The 21,794-nt window shown below is 48.1% G+C and overlaps 4 protein-coding genes across 6 annotated transcripts; 3 read left to right on the top strand and 1 right to left on the bottom strand.

Annotated features, from left to right (window-relative positions):
* The first annotated feature begins 3,104 nt into the window (after positions 1-3,104).
* On the top strand, positions 3,105-4,649 carry LOC109741221 (photosynthetic NDH subunit of lumenal location 4, chloroplastic). Its single transcript, XM_020300292.4, has 5 exons — positions 3,105-3,517; positions 3,632-3,724; positions 3,842-3,902; positions 4,012-4,080; positions 4,252-4,649. The coding sequence occupies exons 1-5, from the start codon at positions 3,140-3,142 to the stop codon at positions 4,317-4,319; spliced, it is 669 nt and encodes a 222-aa protein (XP_020155881.1). The 5' UTR covers positions 3,105-3,139; the 3' UTR covers positions 4,320-4,649.
* A 4,145-nt stretch (positions 4,650-8,794) lies between these two features.
* Positions 8,795-11,911, top strand: LOC109741220 (2,3-bisphosphoglycerate-dependent phosphoglycerate mutase 1). The gene is made up of 9 exons (XM_020300291.4): positions 8,795-9,079; positions 9,310-9,542; positions 9,626-9,849; positions 9,966-10,084; positions 10,175-10,331; positions 10,712-10,813; positions 10,905-11,024; positions 11,375-11,432; positions 11,534-11,911. The coding sequence occupies exons 2-8, from the start codon at positions 9,311-9,313 to the stop codon at positions 11,417-11,419; spliced, it is 999 nt and encodes a 332-aa protein (XP_020155880.1). The 5' UTR covers positions 8,795-9,079; position 9,310; the 3' UTR covers positions 11,420-11,432; positions 11,534-11,911.
* A 1,164-nt stretch (positions 11,912-13,075) lies between these two features.
* On the top strand, positions 13,076-15,909 carry LOC109741200 (type I inositol polyphosphate 5-phosphatase 5). Its single transcript, XM_020300273.4, has 8 exons — positions 13,076-13,444; positions 13,536-13,631; positions 13,724-13,808; positions 13,905-14,009; positions 14,108-14,944; positions 15,028-15,136; positions 15,250-15,398; positions 15,500-15,909. The coding sequence occupies exons 1-8, from the start codon at positions 13,240-13,242 to the stop codon at positions 15,720-15,722; spliced, it is 1,809 nt and encodes a 602-aa protein (XP_020155862.1). The 5' UTR covers positions 13,076-13,239; the 3' UTR covers positions 15,723-15,909.
* Positions 15,910-16,063: 154 nt separating this feature from the next.
* On the bottom strand, positions 16,064-20,625 carry LOC109741199 (uncharacterized). Of its 3 annotated transcripts, none has more exons than XM_020300270.4 (7): positions 20,473-20,618; positions 19,014-19,097; positions 18,756-18,846; positions 18,463-18,639; positions 18,149-18,247; positions 17,805-18,047; positions 16,064-16,954 (listed from the first exon to the last, which is right to left on the bottom strand). In XM_020300270.4, the coding sequence occupies exons 3-7, from the start codon at positions 18,825-18,827 to the stop codon at positions 16,364-16,366; spliced, it is 1,182 nt and encodes a 393-aa protein (XP_020155859.1). In that variant the 5' UTR covers positions 18,828-18,846; positions 19,014-19,097; positions 20,473-20,618; the 3' UTR covers positions 16,064-16,363. The 3 variants fall into 3 exon arrangements, with proteins under 3 accessions (XP_020155859.1, XP_020155861.1, XP_020155858.1); XM_020300272.4 differs by having other exon boundaries at positions 18,964-19,097; positions 20,473-20,611; XM_020300269.4 differs by lacking the exon at positions 19,014-19,097 and having other exon boundaries at positions 20,473-20,625.
* Positions 20,626-21,794: the final 1,169 nt, after the last annotated feature.

Here is a 21,794-nt window from a genome sequence, read left to right as displayed (position 1 = left end):
GTGCGTGTCAGCATTACTGATCCAGGGATGACACTGGTGCACAGCAGCAGAGGCCTTTTGAGGTCTGATCGCTATAGAATAAAAACAAAAAAATAGTGAAAGCCGAGAATGAAACAAATAAAACCACCACAAATAGTGAAAAAAGAGATAAAAATCACACAAAAAGAAAACACTCGCGTCACTACTACAGTAAAGGGCCGGCCTAGCTAGCGAGCCGAGACCAATAGTTACTGAGATGAAGTGGATTGAACCTGGCCCGGGGCTCTGTAAGTTAAGGTTGATGGAGGGATTATCCAGAGTTGGCAAACATGGTGCAGCCGAACAGTATGTCGCGACGAACATGGGAATTATCTGGGGGCACGGTTGTAGTGATTTAAGGCCCGACGGATCCAGCTAGTCTAGAAGCTACTGCATGCAATGAAGGTTTAGCCAGGGGAAGACTAGTATAGGATCAGCCCTTTAGATGTGAATCGTAAGATCAAACCAAACATTTCATATTTAGGCAATGCAAAAAATTCTGAAAAAAAGTGCAACATACCAGCGGGGTATGTCTACAACTTAAAAAAAATCAGCTCAAAAAACTCAAACTACAGTTAGAGATTCGAAAAAGACAAATCCGAGTATGAATAGTGCCAGCTTTGGGGTGCATAGTACTTGACACTATTCACATCTGATTTTGTCTTTTTTATCCTCTAAGTGTAGTTCGAATTAGGAGCTGAAACTTTTTGTGCTTGTACATCACACATGAATGTGTGTCTCCAAAAAAATTCAGAATTTTTAAACATGTTTTGTATCTTCAAAAAATTTAATATCATTGATCTCACCTAAGTGCTGATCCTATACAAGTCGTCCCCGGTTTAGCCAATGCTCAAAACTTGCACGTTGGGGCTGTGGAAGTGGCATTAGACTGCTTGGAGATGATCACCAATGTACATAAAAAGGCGCTATGTTCTTACTCAATGTTTTTTGGGAGATTGATTGTTGCTCTAGGATTTTTAGTGAAACTACAATGGTACATGAGATGATGAGAACATGGAGTCAATTGGAGAGGCTCATAGCTTAGTTAAAGTTGTTGCACCCTTAGGGCCCCTCCGACACCGACCCTCAAACAGCCCGCATACATTCGGATTGCGTTGTCCAGACGTGTTCTAAATCCCCCTCCCGGTCTTATTTTATTCCAATTCGCCCCTTCTCCCCCTTGCTTTGCATCCGCGCCCTTCTGCTCTGATGCTGCTGTTATACCTCTCCGGCCGCCACACAGGCATTGCGCCCTACGACATACACATCATCCAACAACGCAATGTGAGGTCGTTATCATATCGATTGTACGCCATCTAGACCACCGTCACCAAGTTTTGTGACACGACTGCTCAATTGAAGGCAAGATGACCATTGTGCGCGACACTGAAGGAGATCGTAATGTTTGCTTCTTCTTGCTCAACTTGACGATTGAATCTTCCTTTCACTCGATGTTTCTCTACACATTGTGTAGTCCATATGTGTTGCTGTGATGTATCACATAAAAGAGGGACGGTCATTTAGGTACATACACAATTGGATGAAGCTGAAGGGGCAGTATGTGTTGGACAACATGATCCGTTCACGAAAAAACTTGTTAAACATCTGGTTAATCTCGCTGAATTTGAACTATTGTTGTACTAGACTTATTTGCATGCTACGTGTGGATGATCTATGTTATTTTCTATCCAAACTGTGATGAATTCTGGTCGGTTTGCATGAATTTCGCCTGGTTAGTTGAAAGGCCGTTTGAAATGTATGCGGATGTCGTTGAATAGCCGGCTCCCGCATCCATGTCTGCGGACTGGTTCCCCCTATCCGTGGACAGATGCAGGAGCAGATTTGTTGGTCAGTGTTAGAGATGTCCTTAGAGGGTAGTTCACTTGATATTTGATGTATTCCAGGACATGGAGCTTTTGAACCCGACTTCATATGCTCTCCGATGAACAGTAAAATAAAAAATTACAAAAAGGACAAAATATTTTTTTTGATAACCATAGATGAATGTTTCAACTACATGCAAATTTCCACGATGAAATGCCATCCATGAAGGTCTGTGCCAATAAGCAAAATTGATGTTCCGAAAAGACTTTTGTTGAAAGCGTTTTGGAGCACCAATTTTGTTTTTGTTGCATAGGCTTCCACAAATGTCATTTCATCACAAAATTTTGCATGAATTTAAAAGATTCATTGATGTTTAACCAAAAAAAAATCAAACTATTATATATTTTACTGTTCTTCTATTTTTACTGTTTATCAAAGAGCATGTGGCCTCCTCCTGTCCTCCTCCCCAAGAAAGATTAGGGTTTCCCTGCCTCTCGCCGGCAATGCCGTCGGTCCGCCTCGTCTCCCGTGGCCTTAGGGCCATGGGGGCGCGGTGAATCCCGGCCCTTGCCGACGGGAGGGCTCCGGTTTTAGATGGTTCTTTGAGTTTTGTTAGGGTTTGTGTCCTGTTCAGGAAGGCAAGACGGCGGCGGCTCCCTGAAGATGGAATAATGTCCTTCCCGTCTAGCCCCCGTCCCGGTGGTGCGTCTAGCATCGTCGGTGGGCGTGTGGAGGTGTGTCTCCGACGGATCTATCTTTGGTGGATCTGCTCGGACTTGGTTGTCGTTCGTCTACATTCGTCTCTTTTCAGGTTGGATCCTTTCGATCTACGCTACACTCCATCAACGGCGGTTGCTATTCTGGTGCGCTGGTCCTATGGGGCCTTAGCACGACGACTTCCCGACTATCTACTACAACAAGTTTTGCCCGGCTCCGGCGAGGGAGAGGCGACGATGGCGGCGCGCCTTCGGCTCGCTTCAGTGCCTGTAGTCGTCGGTGGGTGGTCTACGAATCTGGATGTAATAATTATTATTTCTGGTATTCGTTGTACTGCCATGATTGAAGATGAATAGATCAGAAGTTTTCTCGAAAAAAAATCAAAGAGCATGTGAGCTCGGGATCAAAAATGCTCGCTGTATCGCAAAATGTTTTGAATGAATAAAGAACTCTGTTCGGGTAAAAGAAAAACATTTTTCGAGAGCCCAGCGGGCCTAGGCGCGGCAAACCAGAGTCGCGTAAAACGACCATCGGGGCGTGCCCGCGCGCGGCTTGCAGCCACAGTCTGGAGATAATCATCATGCCGCCTCCTATCTCCCCGCTGCCGCTCATGGCCTCCAGCCCAATCCCGTCGCCTCCGGCCGCGCGACCCGGCAGCGGCAGAGCCCTCGCCGCCGTCGCGCCCTGCAACTCCTCGGCGTCGCCGTCGCCGTCGACGTCGACGTCTTCGGTTGCGCCGGCGAGCGGCGGCAGGAGGGGCGTGCTCGCGCTGGGCGCGGGGTTCCTGGCCTCCGCGGCGCTGCTGTGCCCGGCCGGGGACGCCGGCGCGACGCGCATCGAGTACTTCGCGACGGTCGGGGACAAGCTCTGCGACATGGACTTCGCCAAGTCCGGGCTCGGCTACTGCGACGTCGAAGTCGGCACCGGCGTGCAGCCCAAGCGCGGCGAGCTCATCAATGTGGGTGCCCTTGAAGCTGCGCCGATCGCCGTGTTCCCTGCTGGCTTCACCTAGATGGATGGATGGATGGATTTCAAGTTTGTAACCCGTCGTTTTTGTGTCGGTGGTTGTCAGATACACTACACGGCGAGGTTCCCAGACGGGACGGTGTTCGACAGCAGCTACAAGCGCGGGAGGCCGCTGACGATGCGCATCGGCGCAGGCAAGGTGGGCGCATTCGCTCACTGAAAGATGCAATGCTTATTATTGCAGCCAGGCAGAGTTTTCTTGTAGCAGTGTGTGATCGTCTGGGCCTAAACCCTTCTGTCTTTTCTCCATTTGCAGATTCTCCGAGGGCTTCAACAGGGGATCGGCGGCGGCGGCGGCGTGACGCCCATGCTCGTCGGTACTGTCAGACTTCAGCAGCCATCTGTATATTACAAGCATCGGCATTTCGTTCCAAACAAACTCTTATCTGTTTTCTGAACTGCGTGATGTCTTGAAACTGCTAACAGGTGGGAAGCGCAAGCTGATGATACCTCCGATTTTGGCTTACGGACCCGAACCAGCAGGCTGCTTCTCAGGTACCAAAAGGAAAAACCTAGTTTTCAGTTGAGGAAATGTACTATGATGCATCGATCCCCACCTGGCAACTGCGCGTATTGGCTGTGCCATTTTGACTTGGCTTGTTTTCTCCCATGAGAAGCTCAGCCCATGCATGCATATTCAGACTAGCTTATATCAATCGTTGACAGGGGACTGCAACATTCCTGGGAACTCCACGATACTATACGACATCCTTCTCGTCGGCATCTACAAGTGAGCGTCTGACGGCAGCGAATACGTCCACAAGCCTTGAGCATAGGTCCAGTACAAGGTAGAACCCTTTTTCTTGCAGCAGCTTTTCTTCTCCATGCTCGTCAGTGGTTACACCTGCAAGGGAGACTGAACTACAGGCGGGCAGACGAAGAGAAAGATTTGCTAGTTCTTCAGGCGGCGAAATCGGATGCTCCCCGGTTTCCGATGCGCAAGGCGCTGTAGGGGGCAAGCAATCTGTACAAATAGCATTCTTGATTATGATATGAGGAGCATGTAAAGCGTCACTCTGTAATCTGTAAAGTCGAGTCGTGTTATATATGCTGCTGACTGTCCTGAAGCCGTCTTTGCTCAAGCGGAGACGAACTTGTGCGCGCTCTTTGCTTGACTCGGTGAGGGCCGGGGGTGACACAGCTCACGTTTATGACGTGCAGAAGCGGTCGCACCCTCTTGTTGATGACATTCTTTTGTCAGGGGTTCTTGTTATTTGGTTTACAGCCTGGAGTTTAGTTGACTTTTGTCCCTCCAAGCAAAGGCCGTGTCTGAGAACTAGATGCCCAGTTATGACAACTGTTCTTTTCTAGAGCATCTTCAACCACACTTTGACTAATTCGGTCCATTATATGTCCACGGACATGTTCGGGACAGAAGCCGCCTGTCTCCCATTTGTCCATCCGAGCAACCACACCCCTCACAATGAAACTCTCAAATCCATACAAACTCATGCACGTAGGTTATTTCTTCACAATTTAACATAAGACAAAATAATACACAACAAATAAAATTTAACATTTCATACATAAGCGGGGCGCTACACAAATGAATGAAACACCATTGGTTTCCTCCTTGACCTTCTTCTATTTGTTGATTAATCACTTCTTGATTTTGTTATCCACGAACCTAGCTTCGGCTAACATGATCCTCGTTTTTTTGTCATTTATCCATCTTCTCCATGTCTATCATCCCCCTCTCAATGGCATCCTCCCTCGATCGAACTGCATCCTCTCCCTTCACACATTCGAGAAGAGGTTGTACCTCTGACTCCCCCCCCCCCTCTCTCTCTCTCTCTCTCTCTTGTTGCCAAAGATGTATGTCCATGTGGCGGACATTTTACTTGCCATGTATGTCCATGAGCCTTTTCTTTGCTCAGCTCCAGATATAGGATCCATACTTGTGGTCAATGAAGGTTTACACCCCAAGGCATCTTCATGGGTTGTGTATGCATTTCTCCTTCCCTCCGGTTTTCCTTGAGTGCCCAGTAATTGTCCAACATCAAATAGAGGCGAAATTGTATCACTCATCTCATAATTTGGAGGACGCAAACATGCATCACAATGAAATTACTATCTTAAAATTGGTCCGCGTCCACTGGAGTTGCGGTGATTCATACACCGTGTCAGGGGAGGCGCCCGTCTCCTGCATGAAGTCATTCGGGATGCCCGACCATTGCAAAGCCAGAACAGCGTAGGACGCTAGCGTGGCCGAGGGCGCAAACCTGGGTGCAGATGCTGACATGACGGAAGACGCCAAAGCAGACATGACGAACCCCATGTCGAGGACGTCCTTCACCGCAGCTTCCTTCTCGGCCTTCTCGCGGGCAAATCGGGCACGTCGCTCCTTTCAGACGATTGTCTCCGCTTTATTCCCAGCATAGGGACCCATGGACTTCGCTGACCCATTGTCCATGGCGACGGGCGAACGTCGGAGCGGACGTCGACGGCTAGGATGAAGGAGGATGTTGATGGTGCGAACGTGCATGCTGTAAGGGCGACGACGCGGACACATAAAATGGAGGACGGGCGCGGGGGAGAGGGCAGTTTATTTGGTCAATTGCGAGGATTTGGGTGGGTCCAAACGGCTTCAAATCCACCCCAAATATAAATTAAGTTTGAGGTTTGTTGAACAACCCAGACATGGGACTAAGTACGAAGAGAACGATTGGGTGGTGTTTTTTCATCCGAACAGTACCCAAACTATCAACCTGGACATACAGGGGGCTTGGGAGTTCGGTTGGATGCTCTTAGGTGAAACTGTTGGTGAGGGAATATGCATCGAATATGCACCGGTGAGAGAATATACTTCTCTTTTTACGATAAGCGAATATCCTTCGGACATCAAAAGAACTGATTAAGCATGCCTCAACTGCGACGGAGAGTTGCATTCCAGCACCAATCCATCAATGCATCAAGCGTGACCCGGCCGGGTTTGTTTGGACGGTGCCCACCAGCCCGATCGAGCCGGGTTGGTGAGCAGCGCGAGAAGAAAACGACGACTGCCTTTTTATGCGTCGTCTAAGCAAGAAAAATGTTTTCATTGACATGGAAAGAAAGTCAAGTTATGGTTGTTGGCAATGGCGAGGAGACGAGGAGGCAGAAACTTGAAGTCCCGTTAGGAAAGCGTAGAATGGGATTGTCACTTTAACCTGTCATTTTCCCTGTCGATCGATCGACGGTTACGTCGGCGACTCGTCGTCGTACCGGTGGTAGTATCTTAATGATTGGCAGGGGTTGTGTCATCAGGTTTAGGGTGATTGGGCTCTTGGGTTGAGCGGCCGATCGAGGTCAGAACCGGGGAGCCGGATTGGTTCTTGGAAGCGCCAAGAGCTGTTTGGTCGAGCTTGCAAATGGCTAGGCAATTTCTGTTCTTCAGCTGCATGATCGTTTTAAAAAATCGCCCCCTCCTAGCATTGGCTTACCGAGGATGTCAAAGCCTAAATTGCCCCGTGTTGCCGAGCTCGTCATCGTTACTTATGTGCTTTTCTCTCTCTCTTTATTTAAACGGGAACCACTCCCACGGAATTCGTCATTATAAAAGAAACCGCGGCGTTCAGAAACCTCATATCATCGGGACAGAGAACAGGACGTCGCTCTGTTGGCTAAGCGCAAGGCCGCACGGGTGTGCAGGCAACCCGCCCACCGTCCAGGCTTTGGGGCGGTGTGCCTACGGATCCCTCTTCTATTTAAAAATGCATTTAAGAGCTATTTCTGATTTTATGTTTTTTTAACACAGTACAATCAGAGTCGCTCGCATACTAAATCTTGATTTCATAAGGATTTCGATGCGAAGAATGTATGGTCCAACGTTGCAATCGGTGCACTATTTCACATTTTAATTGAACTACAATTATAAAGTATTTTCTTTATAAGTTGAATAAATTGTTACAACAATATATTCTTTTTTATAAAACTATACACAAAAAAATATAAAAGTCAAGCAACAAGTTACTACAACAAGGGGAAAAGATTCCCTTCAACCGATCGATTTTGTGCGAGCGTCCGCCATCTCTATGTCCGTCGGATGGACTCTTAAACAACGGTGGGTAGATAAGCTATCCGTGCCCACTTTGTGCAACTGATCAATTGTTTCAGAAAGGGATTCTGCAACTAGCCCCTTGTTGCAAACCGTCCAGCGGCTAGATACTGTCGCGGCTCGCACTACGGAGGGCAATTTTTTCTGCAACATAACCTATGTTGAAAAACAATCCTGCAACACGGCCATGTTGCAAAAAAATTGCCGCAATACAACCTATGTTGAAAAAAACCCCGCAACATAACCCTTGTTGCAAATGTTTCGGCAACAAGCCATTTGTTGCGAAGTAGAGAAAGATGTTTATTTGATCGAATGTATCAAATCCAACCGCTGGCGAGCCGGCAGATCTATAGAAAGATCCGCAGGCGGAACACGTAGCAGTCCCCTACAACAAGTGACAATATTATGATATGTATAAAAATAAATTTATAAAATGGGTTTGCTAATTCTCAGTCGATTGAGTCGATGCTATATCCATGAGATCTTACATTGTTATAATTGCAGAATTTTCTTTTTATTTTCTTTTTCTCTCTCTTGCATGTTATGTTACTTGACTGAAATTTGGTTAAATCTCAGTCGACTGAGACCTAGCCACATCTTTTATAAAAACATTTTTTTAGAAACACATTACAACACCTCACCTACACATGAGCACATCCAACCCACTCACGTCTATGAATGCACATACATCCAACCCTCATGAGCACATCCGAAAGTTATCACTTGCATGCCCAATGAAGGAACATCGCTGAAAAACCTAAAATTAATACAGAAAAATACAAGCCTATAATTTGAACCTCGCAAGGAAGCTAAAACATCTAAGCCACGTCGAGCTCGCAAGTTTCGCATGAATTTTACGCACATTTACGTGTGCTCACAAGCGGCTTAAATCAGTGGCGAAGCCACGTTTTAGCTGGGTAGTCAGTTGACTACCCAACTTTTCTTTAAAATCAACGTGCACATGTATGGATCCTGCAAAAAATACTACAAACTCACATATTTAACTACACAATTTTAAATTGACCACACAAGCTTAAAATTCTGGCACCGCCACCGGCTCAAATTGCCAGAAGACCGGTACCAACCCAACCCATGTCACGGTCATCTGCTTGTGCTTGGACCAACCCAACCCGGTCGCCACTTATAAAACCTGCCTCCGACCCACGCACGCGCACGGCCAAACCAACCGCGCCGCAACCACACACGCACCTGCACAAGAACGGCCCGAACAAAAATAGTCTTTCCATCCCGTTGTCTTGTCCGTTCCTTGGTTTCGTCGCCGCCAGCCCCCGGCGATCTCCGCGACCGCGACCCGCCGCCGCCGCAGATCTCGCCGAGGAAGGCGCGCTAGGTTTCCCCGACCCGTCGGGACATCCGCGCCTATAAAACGCGGCCCTCCGCTCCCCCGGTCGAGCTCCCCGAGGCCGAGGCGCTCTTCTCCCGCCCCGCCCCGCCCATGTACGTGCCGTGTCGCCCCTCCCCCCGCTACCTCCCCCCCTTCCGCGTGGATGCAATTCCTGGCGCGGTTTGCAGCTCGGAACGCAATGGAGCACGATAGATTTCGACCCCTCTTGCTCGTTATTGATCTCTTTTGTGTGCTTGTTTTGATTCGATGTGTGGACCGATTGCTCAATCGGCCATGGGAGGGTTTGCTAACCTTGGTGTTCTCTTGTCTTGGTGCGGAGCAGAATGGCCGCGTGCACGTCTCAGCATGCGCTCATCTCCGTCAAACCTCCGCGCGCTTCCGCCAGCTTCGGCTCCGACAGGAGGGCCGGCAATGTGCGCTTTGTTTCAGCAACGAGTTGCTGCCCCGGCAGCCGGAAACTGGGCTTGGTCTGCGCATCGAATTCGCAATCTTCAGTGATTGAACCGGCTAAGCTACCGTCGAGCCCCGAAAGTGGCAGCACCCCCAAAAAATCAAGTAATCTTCTTAAGTTCTGTTAGGCTATGTAGCGGTACGTTTCGTTTCGCCTGCTATAATATCAATTCTTCATGTGCTTGTAGGTGAGGCTGCACTGATATTGATTCGGCACGGGGAATCGTTGTGGAACGAGAAAAATCTGTTTACTGGCTGCGTCGATGTGCCCCTGACCCCCAAGGGCGTCAATGAGGCGATCGAGGCGGGTAAAAGGATATGCAATATCCCAGTTGATGTTATATACACCTCATCACTAATCCGTGCTCAGATGACCGCTATGCTTGCCATGATGCAGCATCGTCGTAAGAAGGTTCTCTACCTTCTTTTTTTTTCTCTATCTGATTTGTAGTGGAAGCATACTGTATCTGGACATTTTGAATCAATTAGTATTATATTTAGAGGTCTTCATGTCTGTGTTTATACCAGGTTCCAATTATTGTGCACAAGGAGAGCGAACGGGCACACCAGTGGAGTCAGGTATACAGCGAGGAGACAAAGAAGCAGTCCATTCCTGTAATAACAGCTTGGCAGTTGAATGAACGAATGTAAGGGTTCGCTAATATCTTATAACGATTGTTTCATAATTATATTTCTAATTCTGCATATAAGATATAAACTAATGTTGTGCCTCAAAGGTATGGTGAACTGCAAGGCCTTAACAAGCAAGAAACGGCTGATCTGTTTGGCAAAGATCAAGTTCATGAATGGCGTCGTAGTTATGACATTCCTCCCCCAAATGGAGAGAGCCTAGAGATGTGTGCAGAGAGAGCAGTTTCTTATTTCAAAGAGCAAGTAAGGATATGTTTCAGTGCTGTTAATTTAGTTGGACCTTTGGTTGTACTCCCTCCGTTCCTAAATATTTGTCTTTCTAGGCATTTCAAATGGGCACAACATACGGATGTATGTAGACATATTTTAGAGTGTAGATTCACTCATCTTGTTCCGTATGTAGTCACTTGTTGAAATCTCTAGAAAGACAAATATTTGGGAACGGAGGGAGTAGATGGTTTAGCTGTCTCTTGGCTCTGAATACGTATCAGTTTCTGCTTTTCTGTCATCTGTTATCACCTAACGTGATATGAAATCAGCAGTCTGCATTCAGCTTTGATTTGCCGTTCCCAGTTTGTAACATATTTTAGAGGATCGTGACCATCATATATTTTGACCTGCAGATTATACCTCAGCTTGTGTCTGGAAAGCATGTTATGATTGCTGCCCATGGGAATTCACTCCGTTCAATTATAATGCATCTGGACAAGTTGACTTCTCAAGAGGTGATATTACTTTGTATCTTGTTTATCTATGCTTTCCAATCAGCCGTGTTTTAGTGAGATAGATACTAATGCATTAAGACTTTTTACTTAGGTAATAAGCCTTGAGTTGTCGACTGGCATTCCTATGCTGTATATATTTAAGGAAGGGAAATTTATCAGGCGGGGTAGTCCCGCAGGACCTTCTGAGGCAGGCGTCTATGCTTATACAAAGGTGAGAGTCTTCTCTATTTTCTAACTAGAACGAATTGGGTGCAGCAAAATGCTGATTTCATGCTCATTAACATATCTTGACCATCATCTGACATTTAAAGCTTACTACTATATGCACAACTATAATCAGAAGCTAAAGCAACTAACGGTATCTTTTCTTTTACTCCAAGCAAAACTATAAAACAGCAAGAGTAGTTTTTGAGGTGAAGTGGGATTCATCATTTTTCTTATATGTGTGCAGATCAATACTTAAAATTCACCAGTATTTGTTATTTAGTCTGGATAGATGAATATGCTAGCTTTTTAAATGTTCCATAATTTGAATCTGAAGAAATCAAATTTTGACTGCAGAGTTTGGCCAAGTACAGACAGAAGCTTGACGGCATGGATCAGTAAGACGGTAACCATTGTAAGCAAAACATTTGCTATTTTCACAAGTAGCACTAAAAAAAAGCATTATTCTGAAGATACTGCTCTAATGCCGATCCTTTATCTTGAATGGGTATGCAGGCTTTATTTTGCAGCGGTGGTCTGAGTCGTCCTCACTCGTCGAACATGCATTTCTCCCGCCAAAGAAGTGGGTTAACTTCACATACTATTGGGCACTAGTAACTTTGAGATGTAAGGAGTTTGCTGCAGTTTGTAGCTTCTCCTCAGTTTCCTTTGAAGCCATTGCAGCTTGTAACAGGGAAATGTAGGGAAAATATAGGCTACGGCCTGAAAGATTAAATGGGGATAAAATTCTGGTCACCAGTGTGTTCCACTCCTTTTGTTCCCCACATTCTTTAGATGCGACTTTACGACGACTCGGTATTGAATGTTTTTGTGTTGTTGGGTACTGTCAGAAATGATACCGTGTGATCAGAACTATAGAGTTCTTGCCAAGTAGATGATCACTGTTTTTTACTTTTGAGTGTTTAATGCTCAACTGTACATCATGTACTACAGTACATGGTAGTATCGTTAATCCACCATTTGGGCTCCTATTCTCCAGCCCATATAAGCAATACAAACACAAGCGCCGAGCCCAGATGATGCCTGATAAGTTGCAGGCAGCGGCCTGTCTTGTCTTTTGGCCCAGCTTCAGCAACAGACCGGCCGGGTTACAGAAAACAAATATGTAGACGAAAGATTAAAAAACTGTCTGCCTTGATCCAGAGAAAGATTAGAATACTGTTTGCCTCGATTTTCAAAGGCGCGGAAATCAACCAGCGTATAGTATGGCGTCTGAAGTTGGAAAAGTGGGTGATAGAAAACCTGTGGATCTGAGCTGAGGTCAACGTTGGCACTGGATGAAAACATGCACCGTCCACATGTGGCCAGAAACTTGAGCTGGCACATCTTATCTACTAATGCTCGCTGTTTTGACTTCATACTATACTTATTTTATTTACCGCCCCACTCCCCCTAGCATGGCATGCATCTCTCCCTGACATTCAAACACACATCATACTGTGCTCTACCCACCAGTACCCAGACACATTCCGGGAGCATCCTAGGGAGTCCGATTTGATGCCTAAAAATCACAGTGCTCATATCATGACACACTTCAGTTGCTAAAAAATCGAAAGTAAAAAAAAAAGCAGCAAGAAGCCAAGAAGAAACCGACTAGCATCGTAGGCTCCCTCCCTGAACGACTTCTTCTCGTTTCCCTTCCCTAACACTCCTAACACTAGGTGCCAGGACGAACTCTTCTCTCCAAACTTGGTCCTTATGGGCATGTGCAGGAAAACTTCCCGGCTGTCATCGACAAGGTCAAGCCAACTCCGACAGGGGAACGACGACAGCGGCGCGTCGGCGGCTCGTTCTGATGGCAGTTCTGGTTGTTTGGGGGTCTTGAAATCTCAATGTAATTTTTATTACGATCGAGATGCTTTGTACTTTCGCTGAACTTCAATAATAGATCTGGGTCATCTTCGCAAAGAAAAAAAAGAACACCAGGCGCCCGTTCATTCATTTTCATTTTTGAAGGCCCGGGCAACACAATTCCCTCCCCGCCACCCATTTTCGCCCCCACTTTGCCTCCTGCGCCCACCACTCCACATTTCGCTCTCGCCTTGTTGCCTGCCCTGCCGGGCTCCGTGGGGAGGGGAGAGAAAAACAAGGAGCTGCCTTTTACGACAGAAGAGAGACAGGCGAGGCGCCCGTCCCGGACGAGGGTCCATGCATCACGCCGTCCCCTCCTTTTTACCGCGACCGCGACCGCCAGCGGCTGAATGTCAACCCACCACCACCACCACAGCCTCAGCAGCAATGCCGTCCCCCGCGACATCCCCAAGCCCGCCTCCGCCGACGAGCTCGCCAAGAATGGCAAGAAGAAGAAGTCCTTCATGTCCAACATCTTCCGCAAGAAGGGCCGCAGCGGCGCCGGCAGCTCCGACAAGCGCCCGCCCTCCCGCCGGGACCGGGACTTCCTCTTCGGTGCGTTCCCTTGCTCGCCTTTTGACGGCCGGAGGATCGCCGGTCGGCCTCCTCTGTTTCTGACGGTTGCGCGGTCTCCTTGCCATGGCAGATTTGGAAGAGAAATACGGCGAGAGGGAGAGGGCGGACGCCGCGGCGGCGGCGGAGTTCCTGGACGCGTCCCCGGCCGTCCGCAAAAGCGTCTCAGGTGAGCTCTCGTCGCTTTCGGGAGAAATGTGTGTACGCTCGTCGTGATCCATGGATCACACTGCGTTTCTTTTTCTTTTGGTGTCGTTTCAGATCGGCATTGCGCGACGCGGATCGAGAGCCTGACCCTGAGCTGCCTCGACTCGCCCAACCGGAACGTCGACACACGGGAGTACAGGTAAGCAAGAGAAGAGAACATGGTCTTCAATTTTCGTCTGAACTTTTGATCTTTGACACAGGCTGATCTTGTCAAGTTGATGGCATTGTGTTGCAGGGTGTTCGTGGGCACGTGGAACGTGGGCGGGAGGCCCCCTAACAGCAGCCTTAACCTAGAGGATTTTCTCCAGATAGAAGGGCTACCCGACATATACGTCCTAGGGTACGTACGTACAGGATCTCCCTGCAATTTTTCGATGAAATCATGACCGACGCTGCACATTTTCCCCATGAAATTATGGTCTATATGGGCGCATGCAGGTTCCAGGAGATCGTGCCGCTGAACGCGGGCAACGTGCTGGTGGTGGAGGACAACGAGCCGGCGGCCAAGTGGCTGGCGCTCATCTACCAGGCGCTCAACAAGCCCCAGCAGCAGCAGCAGGCGCAGGCGCAGCAGCAGCAGGACCAGCCGTCCTCCGGCGACGAGCTGTCGCCGACGGAGTCCGTCGCCTCCTCCTCCTCCTCCCGGGCCCGGCCGTCCATCCCCAAGTCCTCTAGCAGCGGCGCGCTCTTCTTCTCCAAGCCGTCCCTCAAGGCGCTCAGCAAGAGCTACCGCGTCAACAGCGCGCTCGTCAAGACCTGCACCTGCATGGCCAACCCCTCCACCATGCACCGCCGCGCCAGGGAGATGCGGGACTTCATCTACCGCGTCGAGGCCTCCCCGTCCGGCGCCGACGACCCGGACCCCTCCTGCTCCTCCTCCTCCTCGGCGATGACGACGCCCGCGGGACCCGACGCCGGCGGCGTCGTCGGCGGCGGCGGCATGAGCTACTGCCTGATCGCGAGCAAGCAGATGGTGGGCATCTTCCTGTCGGTGTGGGTGCGGCGGGAGCTGGTGCAGAACATCGGCCACCTCCGGGTGGACTCCGTGGGGCGCGGCATCATGGGCCGCCTCGGCAACAAGGGGTGCATCGCCATGAGCATGACACTGCACCAGACCAGCGTCTGCTTCGTGTGCAGCCACCTGGCCTCCGGCGAGAAGGACGGCGACGAGGTCCGCCGCAACTCCGACGTCGCCGAGATCCTCAAGAGCACCCAGTTCCCCCGCATCTGCAAGGTCCCCGGCCAGCGCATCCCCGAGAAGATCATCGACCACGAGTAAGCCGATCCCATCACCCACCCCAAAAAATCACAGGCTCTGTTTGTGCTCGCTGGTGTTGATTTCATCTGTAAAAATCCAGCCGGATCATATGGCTCGGGGACCTGAACTACCGCGTCGCGCTGAGCTACGACGAGACAAGGGTGCTGCTGGAGCAGAACGACTGGGACACCCTGCTGGAGAACGATCAGGTACCAAAATGGTGAACTGCATTTTTCAGATTTTTCAGATATGCTACAGTGGCAGCGAACAAAACCAAGCGAACTCTGCTGGCTGACCAAGAAACCTGTTTATCCATGGACAGCTGATGATCGAGAGGCAAGCAGGAAGGGTGTTCAAGGGGTGGAAGGAGGGCAAGATCTACTTCGCGCCGACGTATAAGTACAAGCTCAACTCCGACACCTACGCCGGCGAGACCACCAAGTCCAAGAGGAAAAGGAGAACACCCTCATGGTAGTTACCAGCAGAAAACGACCAGTCACTGGATCTGAACCATGAAATTTTCAGGTTTTCGCCAACTGACGCACTGTTACCTCCATGCCATGCCAATGCAGGTGCGACCGGATACTGTGGCACGGCAAGGGGATAGAGCAGCTGCAGTACATCAGGGGGGAGCACCGGTTCTCCGACCACCGGCCCGTCTGCAGCGTTTTCGTGGTCGAGGCCGACGCCGACAACGGGAGCAGGATCAGGAAGGGCTACTCCACCCTCGACTCCAGGGTCCACTGCGAGTCGCCGTTGCCGATACCGCAGAGACACAGCTTCTATGACTTTTGACCTGTTATAGTGGTTCTCTTTTGTCTATACCTCTATAGGTTACACAAGGATCAGAAATGTCTCTAGTAAGAGGAGGGGCTGAAAGTTTTTCAACTTCCATGCCTGGCACTTTTTCTTGCTGACTGAAATGTAAATGGTGGCTTCTAGCAGATATTACAAGTTGTTGCCAACTCCTTGAGCTTTGACACTAGCTTAGTACTCGTTGAGGAGTAAATAACAGTAGAAATTACTAGTATTTTTCAGTCAAAGGTTGAATAAGAAGACAGAAGTCCGGTCAATGCGAAGTAAACATCAACTTTGATGTGCAAAAGTTAAGAAATAGCGGAAAGGGAGTGTTCAGATTTACCAAAAAAGGAGAGCAGGATATAGCATGCATTCCAATAGATTCCAAAGAGCAATAGGAATACAAAAGCTGAGGGTAGCAAAGTATTTTATCATTGTTACCGTTTGATTGGTTCATTTGTTGCCAAAAGGTTCTTCGAACAAGGTCACAAGGGGGCCGACTACAAAATAAGTCAGGCAACACTTCCCCCTTGTGTGTTAAAAAGGTTGTTATCACTTTTAATGTTCATCTGTTGGTGGGAATTCACTGTGGTGGGAGCTCATATCAACATTGGAATGTACTTCTTGTGCTGATAGCTTCACGGATCAGATGAACTGCCACTTTTGCCTGCTGATGCAATACCTTCCCCTTGCGAGCTTGTCGATTTTACAGTGCTTGATTCGGTCTCTGTTTCTTCTTTCTTTTCAGAAACGGTCTCAGTTAATTCCTCCTTTACAGATTCAGTCGCGTTTTCTCCCCTCTTCCCCGATGAAGTCTCGGTCTCTTCCCTCTCCTCAGATGCAGCCTCGGTATCTTCCTTGTCCGATGCAGTGTCTGTTTCTCCACTCTTTTCAGATGCAGCCTCTGTTTCCCCAATCACGTCAGATGCAGTCTCTTCAGTCTTCAAACCCGAGTCACATTGTTGAGACCCGTGGTTCTTCATGCGATATGGCTCTGAAGCAAGAGCCGAATTCTCGGGGCTCCAGAGTAATGGCATCTTTTTATCATCTTCTCTCATCCTTGCAGCATAATCATCTATGTTAAAAGTGACCGGGCTTCTACCGCCAAATGCGCATTCTAACTCGTCCATGTTGAAAAGGTCTTCCATTATCTTGTCAGTTTCAGGTCTATCCGAGTATACAAATTTGACCTTATTTTTCGTCTTTGGCTCAAGAAGGGGACTTGCCATCTGCATTCAGATCTAGAACTTAGTTTTGGAAACAGCTAACGATAATATAAATAACACTGGATGCTTCATTTAATTTTGGCCTTGTCCGGATCCCCTCCGCTCCCCAACTACAGCTCCCGGAGCGGAGGGAGCGCCAGCACAATCGCGCGGAGCGGAGTTGAGAGTCGGGAGAGCTTCCTAACAGGCTCTTTATATGCTACTAGCAAGATGCCCATGCGTTGCACGGAACATCAAGATGCATTTGTATGAGTAGTTTATCTTGTGGGAGAAAATGATGAACGAGGGAAGGCCTTATTTGCAAATGTGGAGAGGGGTCTGGTTATCTTTTTGCAAAATTGCCATAGTTTCCTTCCTATCCGTCGGATATAAATCGGACGGCCTATATTACAGGATGGCAGGCACACCATCATCACCAACTCAGTTTTTTATAAGAGTAGAGATAACTGTTACTCATTGACAGAAACTCCACAAGACCAAAAAAAGAACATGAAGAAACAAATACGAGGTGTTCTGAATTTAAGAAAATTATAAGTACATAGCCCACCGTGACATCTTATATTGTAAGTCTACAAGCAAGGAGGAGAACAAAGATATGCTTAGGCACTAGATATAGAACACATCATCCCTATGTTTCTGATTAATTAACTCTACAAGCAAGGAGGTAGATTATGAATTTATGATAACCCAGCTTTTGCCTATTTTTCCGTTTGCCTAACCAACATTTTTCTGCTTTCATGTGTATTTTACCACAGCAGATTATAAAATAAGGGTAGCACATCACAGTTCAGCAACCGCAAACTGCGCCTAAATAGATAAAAAATAAGATGGTTAAAGCTTTTACAAATCATACCTTCCAAAAAGACTCAAAAAACTTGGGAGCATTATAAAGAATTGCCACACCCAATCTTTCAGGATAATGACCTTGTAGGACATCTGCTGTCAACTTTGTCACTAGAAGTGATACATTAGGCAAGCTGAAGCCAGCAAAATCAATGAGCCAAACCATCTGATCCTGTCCAGCTGGAAGATTTAGAATTGCATTCTCCATACAGTATACCAAATACCTGATCTGCCCTTTGGACTTTTTGGTATTCTGAAAATGAGTCACCAAAATTAGAATGACAAAATGACACAATCTAATGTGCATACATATGCACATTTTGATACAATAAGAAACAAAGAGCATCATTAAACCTGGCATCCAGGTCTCATGACGAGAATACTCCGTCCACTCTTGTCAAAATAATCACTCCGGTAAATTTTTCCAGTCATGGCTTCACCCGATATCTCATCCTATATCATGAAACTTAAATTAATAATGTGTATCAAATACTATGCCATCAGACCTACTACAATAATGCATCAACTATTCGGCTGTTTCACAAAGCATACTACTACAAAGATCTACAATGGTATAAGGTGAATCACTTGTACCACATGGATACATGACATGCTATTTCTTTTGAGAAATATAGGTTAGCTGAAGTCAAAAGGTGGGGACGGCTCACCCAACGGATCTCATCTGGCTTATACTCTGAACGCCATTTCAAGGTTTTCATAAGCATTTTGGTAGCCTTCCTCACGTCCCAGTTCCTTGCTATCAGGTACCTCGCAATTGAACCATCTGAGCAATACAGTGCAGATTTTCCAGATAGTTGTCCTAGAGCAGCTCTAACTTCACCAATCTAACAAGGAGGAATATAAAAATGAGAAATAAAAAAAATTGTATCCGCGCACAATAGGGTAAAGAATAATGAGTTGCATGTAAGCAAAATATTCAACCCAGGTGATATTGGATCACCTTGGACAGCTGCTGCTCATATAATGCTGCTTCTTTCGCATGGCCATTATTTGCACCGCTCCCTGAGCTCATACTTCTGTTTTGCTATTCCCTATCATAATACAACACAAATCACTTGTAAGAACTGTAAAATGAGTTGCATCGAGTTAGACCAAACAGAATGCCTGTATTTAGATGATGCGAGAAACAGTATGATGAAAGGACAGACCCAGTGCATAGAAGCGGGTCTGGGGAGGGATTATAGGAACCTAGTCTTACCCCTGCAAAGTGCAATGCAGAGAGGCTGGTTCGAACCCAGGACCTCTTGGCACAACTGGGGAGGACTTCACCACGGCGCCAGGCCTGCCCTCAGAAACAGTATGATAAAGATAAAAGAAAATCTAGCAGATATGCACAATATAAGTGATCACAGTGATTACGCTTAAAGGTTCCAGTTATGCTAGTTTGCACCACATTTGCAATGCCAAACTCAATGCCAAGCATATATATTCCCCCACCATCCACGCCCCCACCCAAAAAAGTACAGTTCATACAGTCCAATCTCGCTGGTAACTATGGCAGATGATATTCAGAAGCTAGCTAAGAAACTTATGGAGGGCCATGCAGCAGGATGTGATCTTGTATTCTTGAGTGTGCCTTGCACAGCAATTGTGGCAAGGACTTGGGTGAAGTGAAAGTGACAGAGGGAAATAGAGCATTCTGTTGGTGATCTCTATAAAGCATAAGAGTTCATCAACACCAACCAACTCATTTTTCTCAATCTATATGGTTCAATAGTCTGTACAAGTAGACCTGTAACTGAAAGAATGAGAAAGTTACTGAGGCTGGAGCATGTTTTCTTGTGTATAAAATTACCTACTCCTGTAGTATGGAGCAATATTTGTGTGTATGTTTAAACCTACATAGATCGTCTTCATCTTCTACGTGAGTGTTAATCCAACCCGATGGCCAAGGAGTAGAATACAGAAAACATAATGGAATAGGATACAATGTTCACATCAGCCATCTTGCTGTTGAAGCTGTCGTGTCAACTATGAACACTATCCAGTTAGTCATCCCGCAGGAGGCAGCAGAACAGCAGAGTAGCAAAACAAGACTCCCAAATTCCCACTGCCGGCCAAAACAAAAACTACGAGTAGCTAGCAAGGAACCACTCCGGAACGACAAAATTCAGAGTATCAACTGAACAGACTTATGCCCGAAAGAGGAAACAAATCAACAGGCAACCTCGAGTCCACGACCCTCGCCAAGAACCATCCAGATCCCCCAACAATCTAGCTAAACCATTTAAAGAGGGGGGAATTGCGGAGCAGCCAAATTCCTGAAGCAACCTCCCCAATCTGGCTGGAAATCGCAGTAAACGAATACGGCCAAGAGCCAGAAAACCCCAGTTCTTCCTGCCTGCTCGGGACGGCGCCCGCCGCAAGAACCAAGAAACGCCGTCGAAATGGCACGCGCCCCAAGACGGCGGGGTTAGCTCCCCCGGAAACGCCGCCGCGGGCAGGAATGCAAGATCCCACCCGGCTCACGCCTGGCCTCGAGCTAATAAACCACGCGCGCCAGGAGATCCCCACCAAGCCGAGAGCTTTCCGGCACATGCAGCAAATCGTCCGGCCGGCCAAAAAGGGCAGGCAATCTTTGTTCCGGAGAAACAAAAAGGTGCTAAAAGCGAAACTGGTGCTCAATCGAAGCTGCCCGCGAGGTTCTGGGCGCTCACCTCGGCGACGGCGACGGCGAGGCGGGGAAGGCGGAGCGCGCGAGGGTCGGTCGGGTCGGCCGAGTCGTCCTCTCCTCTCCCACCACGCCTGGGAAGCGAAGACGCGAGTGGGACTAGTATAGTATAGAGTACTAGAAGCCGAATCTGCTTCCCGTCTATACGTTCGGGAGATGGAATAAATCGGACGGCCCCGCCCGGCCCAATCCCCTCGCGTCGGGCCATCGGACGGCCGGGCCCGCCCCGCGTGCTGGGCGGTGAACGGGACAGGCGGAAACGGAAAACTATTGGGGTTGTCGGGAGGCCGTGAGCTGTTTTCCCGTGTTGTTTACTGTGCTTGTTTGGCGCTGCGATCAGGGAATCGGATCGGATTGAGCGGTTAAGCGCCGAGGATAATGGTATGCGAACATGCTACTACCATGGTCCGTTTTTCTTGGAGGCAGTAGTAGAAATGTGCGGGTTTAGCAACGGGGATAAATATTAGAGTTATGCCTAAGATTCAGGTTTGTGACATTATCTACCCTACTATTCAGCAGATTTTTTTTCTTTCAATTTTTATTATTCAATTTATGCAAACTTTTGCAATTCTTTACCCTTTTAATTTATTTATTATTGTGTCCTGACTAGTCGGCCCACATGTAAGTGTCGACTTGGATGCCATGCGGGTTGGTTAATTTGGCCAACCCGTTTTCTTTCGATGCATCCGTTTTTTGTTTTCAGTTGTTTCAACGAGTATTGCTACTGTTGGTTGCCTCTTCCTCGCCTGCACGGGGTCATCCATCCGCACGCTGGAGTAGCGGCGTTGCTGGGGCAGTAAGCCCATGTTCACGGGGTGGACAGGAAGCGGGGATATGCCGAGTGTGTGTTCGGCTCGGGAGTGATAGAGGACAAGAGAGGGAGATGGAAGTGGTGAAACAAGAATAGAGGCACGGCACGAACATGCCAGGACGCCCTGCCGAGCTAGGGGAACTAAAAAACAGTGACACCATTGTCAATGGAGGATACCGAAGCTGACGCTCGTGAGGTCGCAGCTCGAGGATGAAGGGCTACTCAGGAATAGCTATAAGAGCTTCGTCACCACACCGTAAAGTCGATAAGGGGAGAACGAAGAGCGGGGACGCGACTGTAGCGACAGATCAGTTGCGGTCCCAACAGGACCAGAGACGAGAAAGAAGAAATGGTTGATGGTGATACATGGCTTCGCGAGTCGATTCCTCCGACGGAGTTGCTCCGCGGGCCAAGATGAAACTGCGTGGCGAGGCGTTGACATTGGTCGTGTGTTCTATGGCATGGACAGTGGGTGCCATGCTCGGGGCTCTAATTGT

Source organism: Aegilops tauschii, chromosome 6 (genome assembly GCF_002575655.3).
Source record: "Aegilops tauschii subsp. strangulata cultivar AL8/78 chromosome 6, Aet v6.0, whole genome shotgun sequence".
Lineage (NCBI taxonomy): Eukaryota > Viridiplantae > Streptophyta > Magnoliopsida > Poales > Poaceae > Aegilops > Aegilops tauschii.
This window is presented reverse-complemented; position numbering and strand designations above follow the sequence as displayed.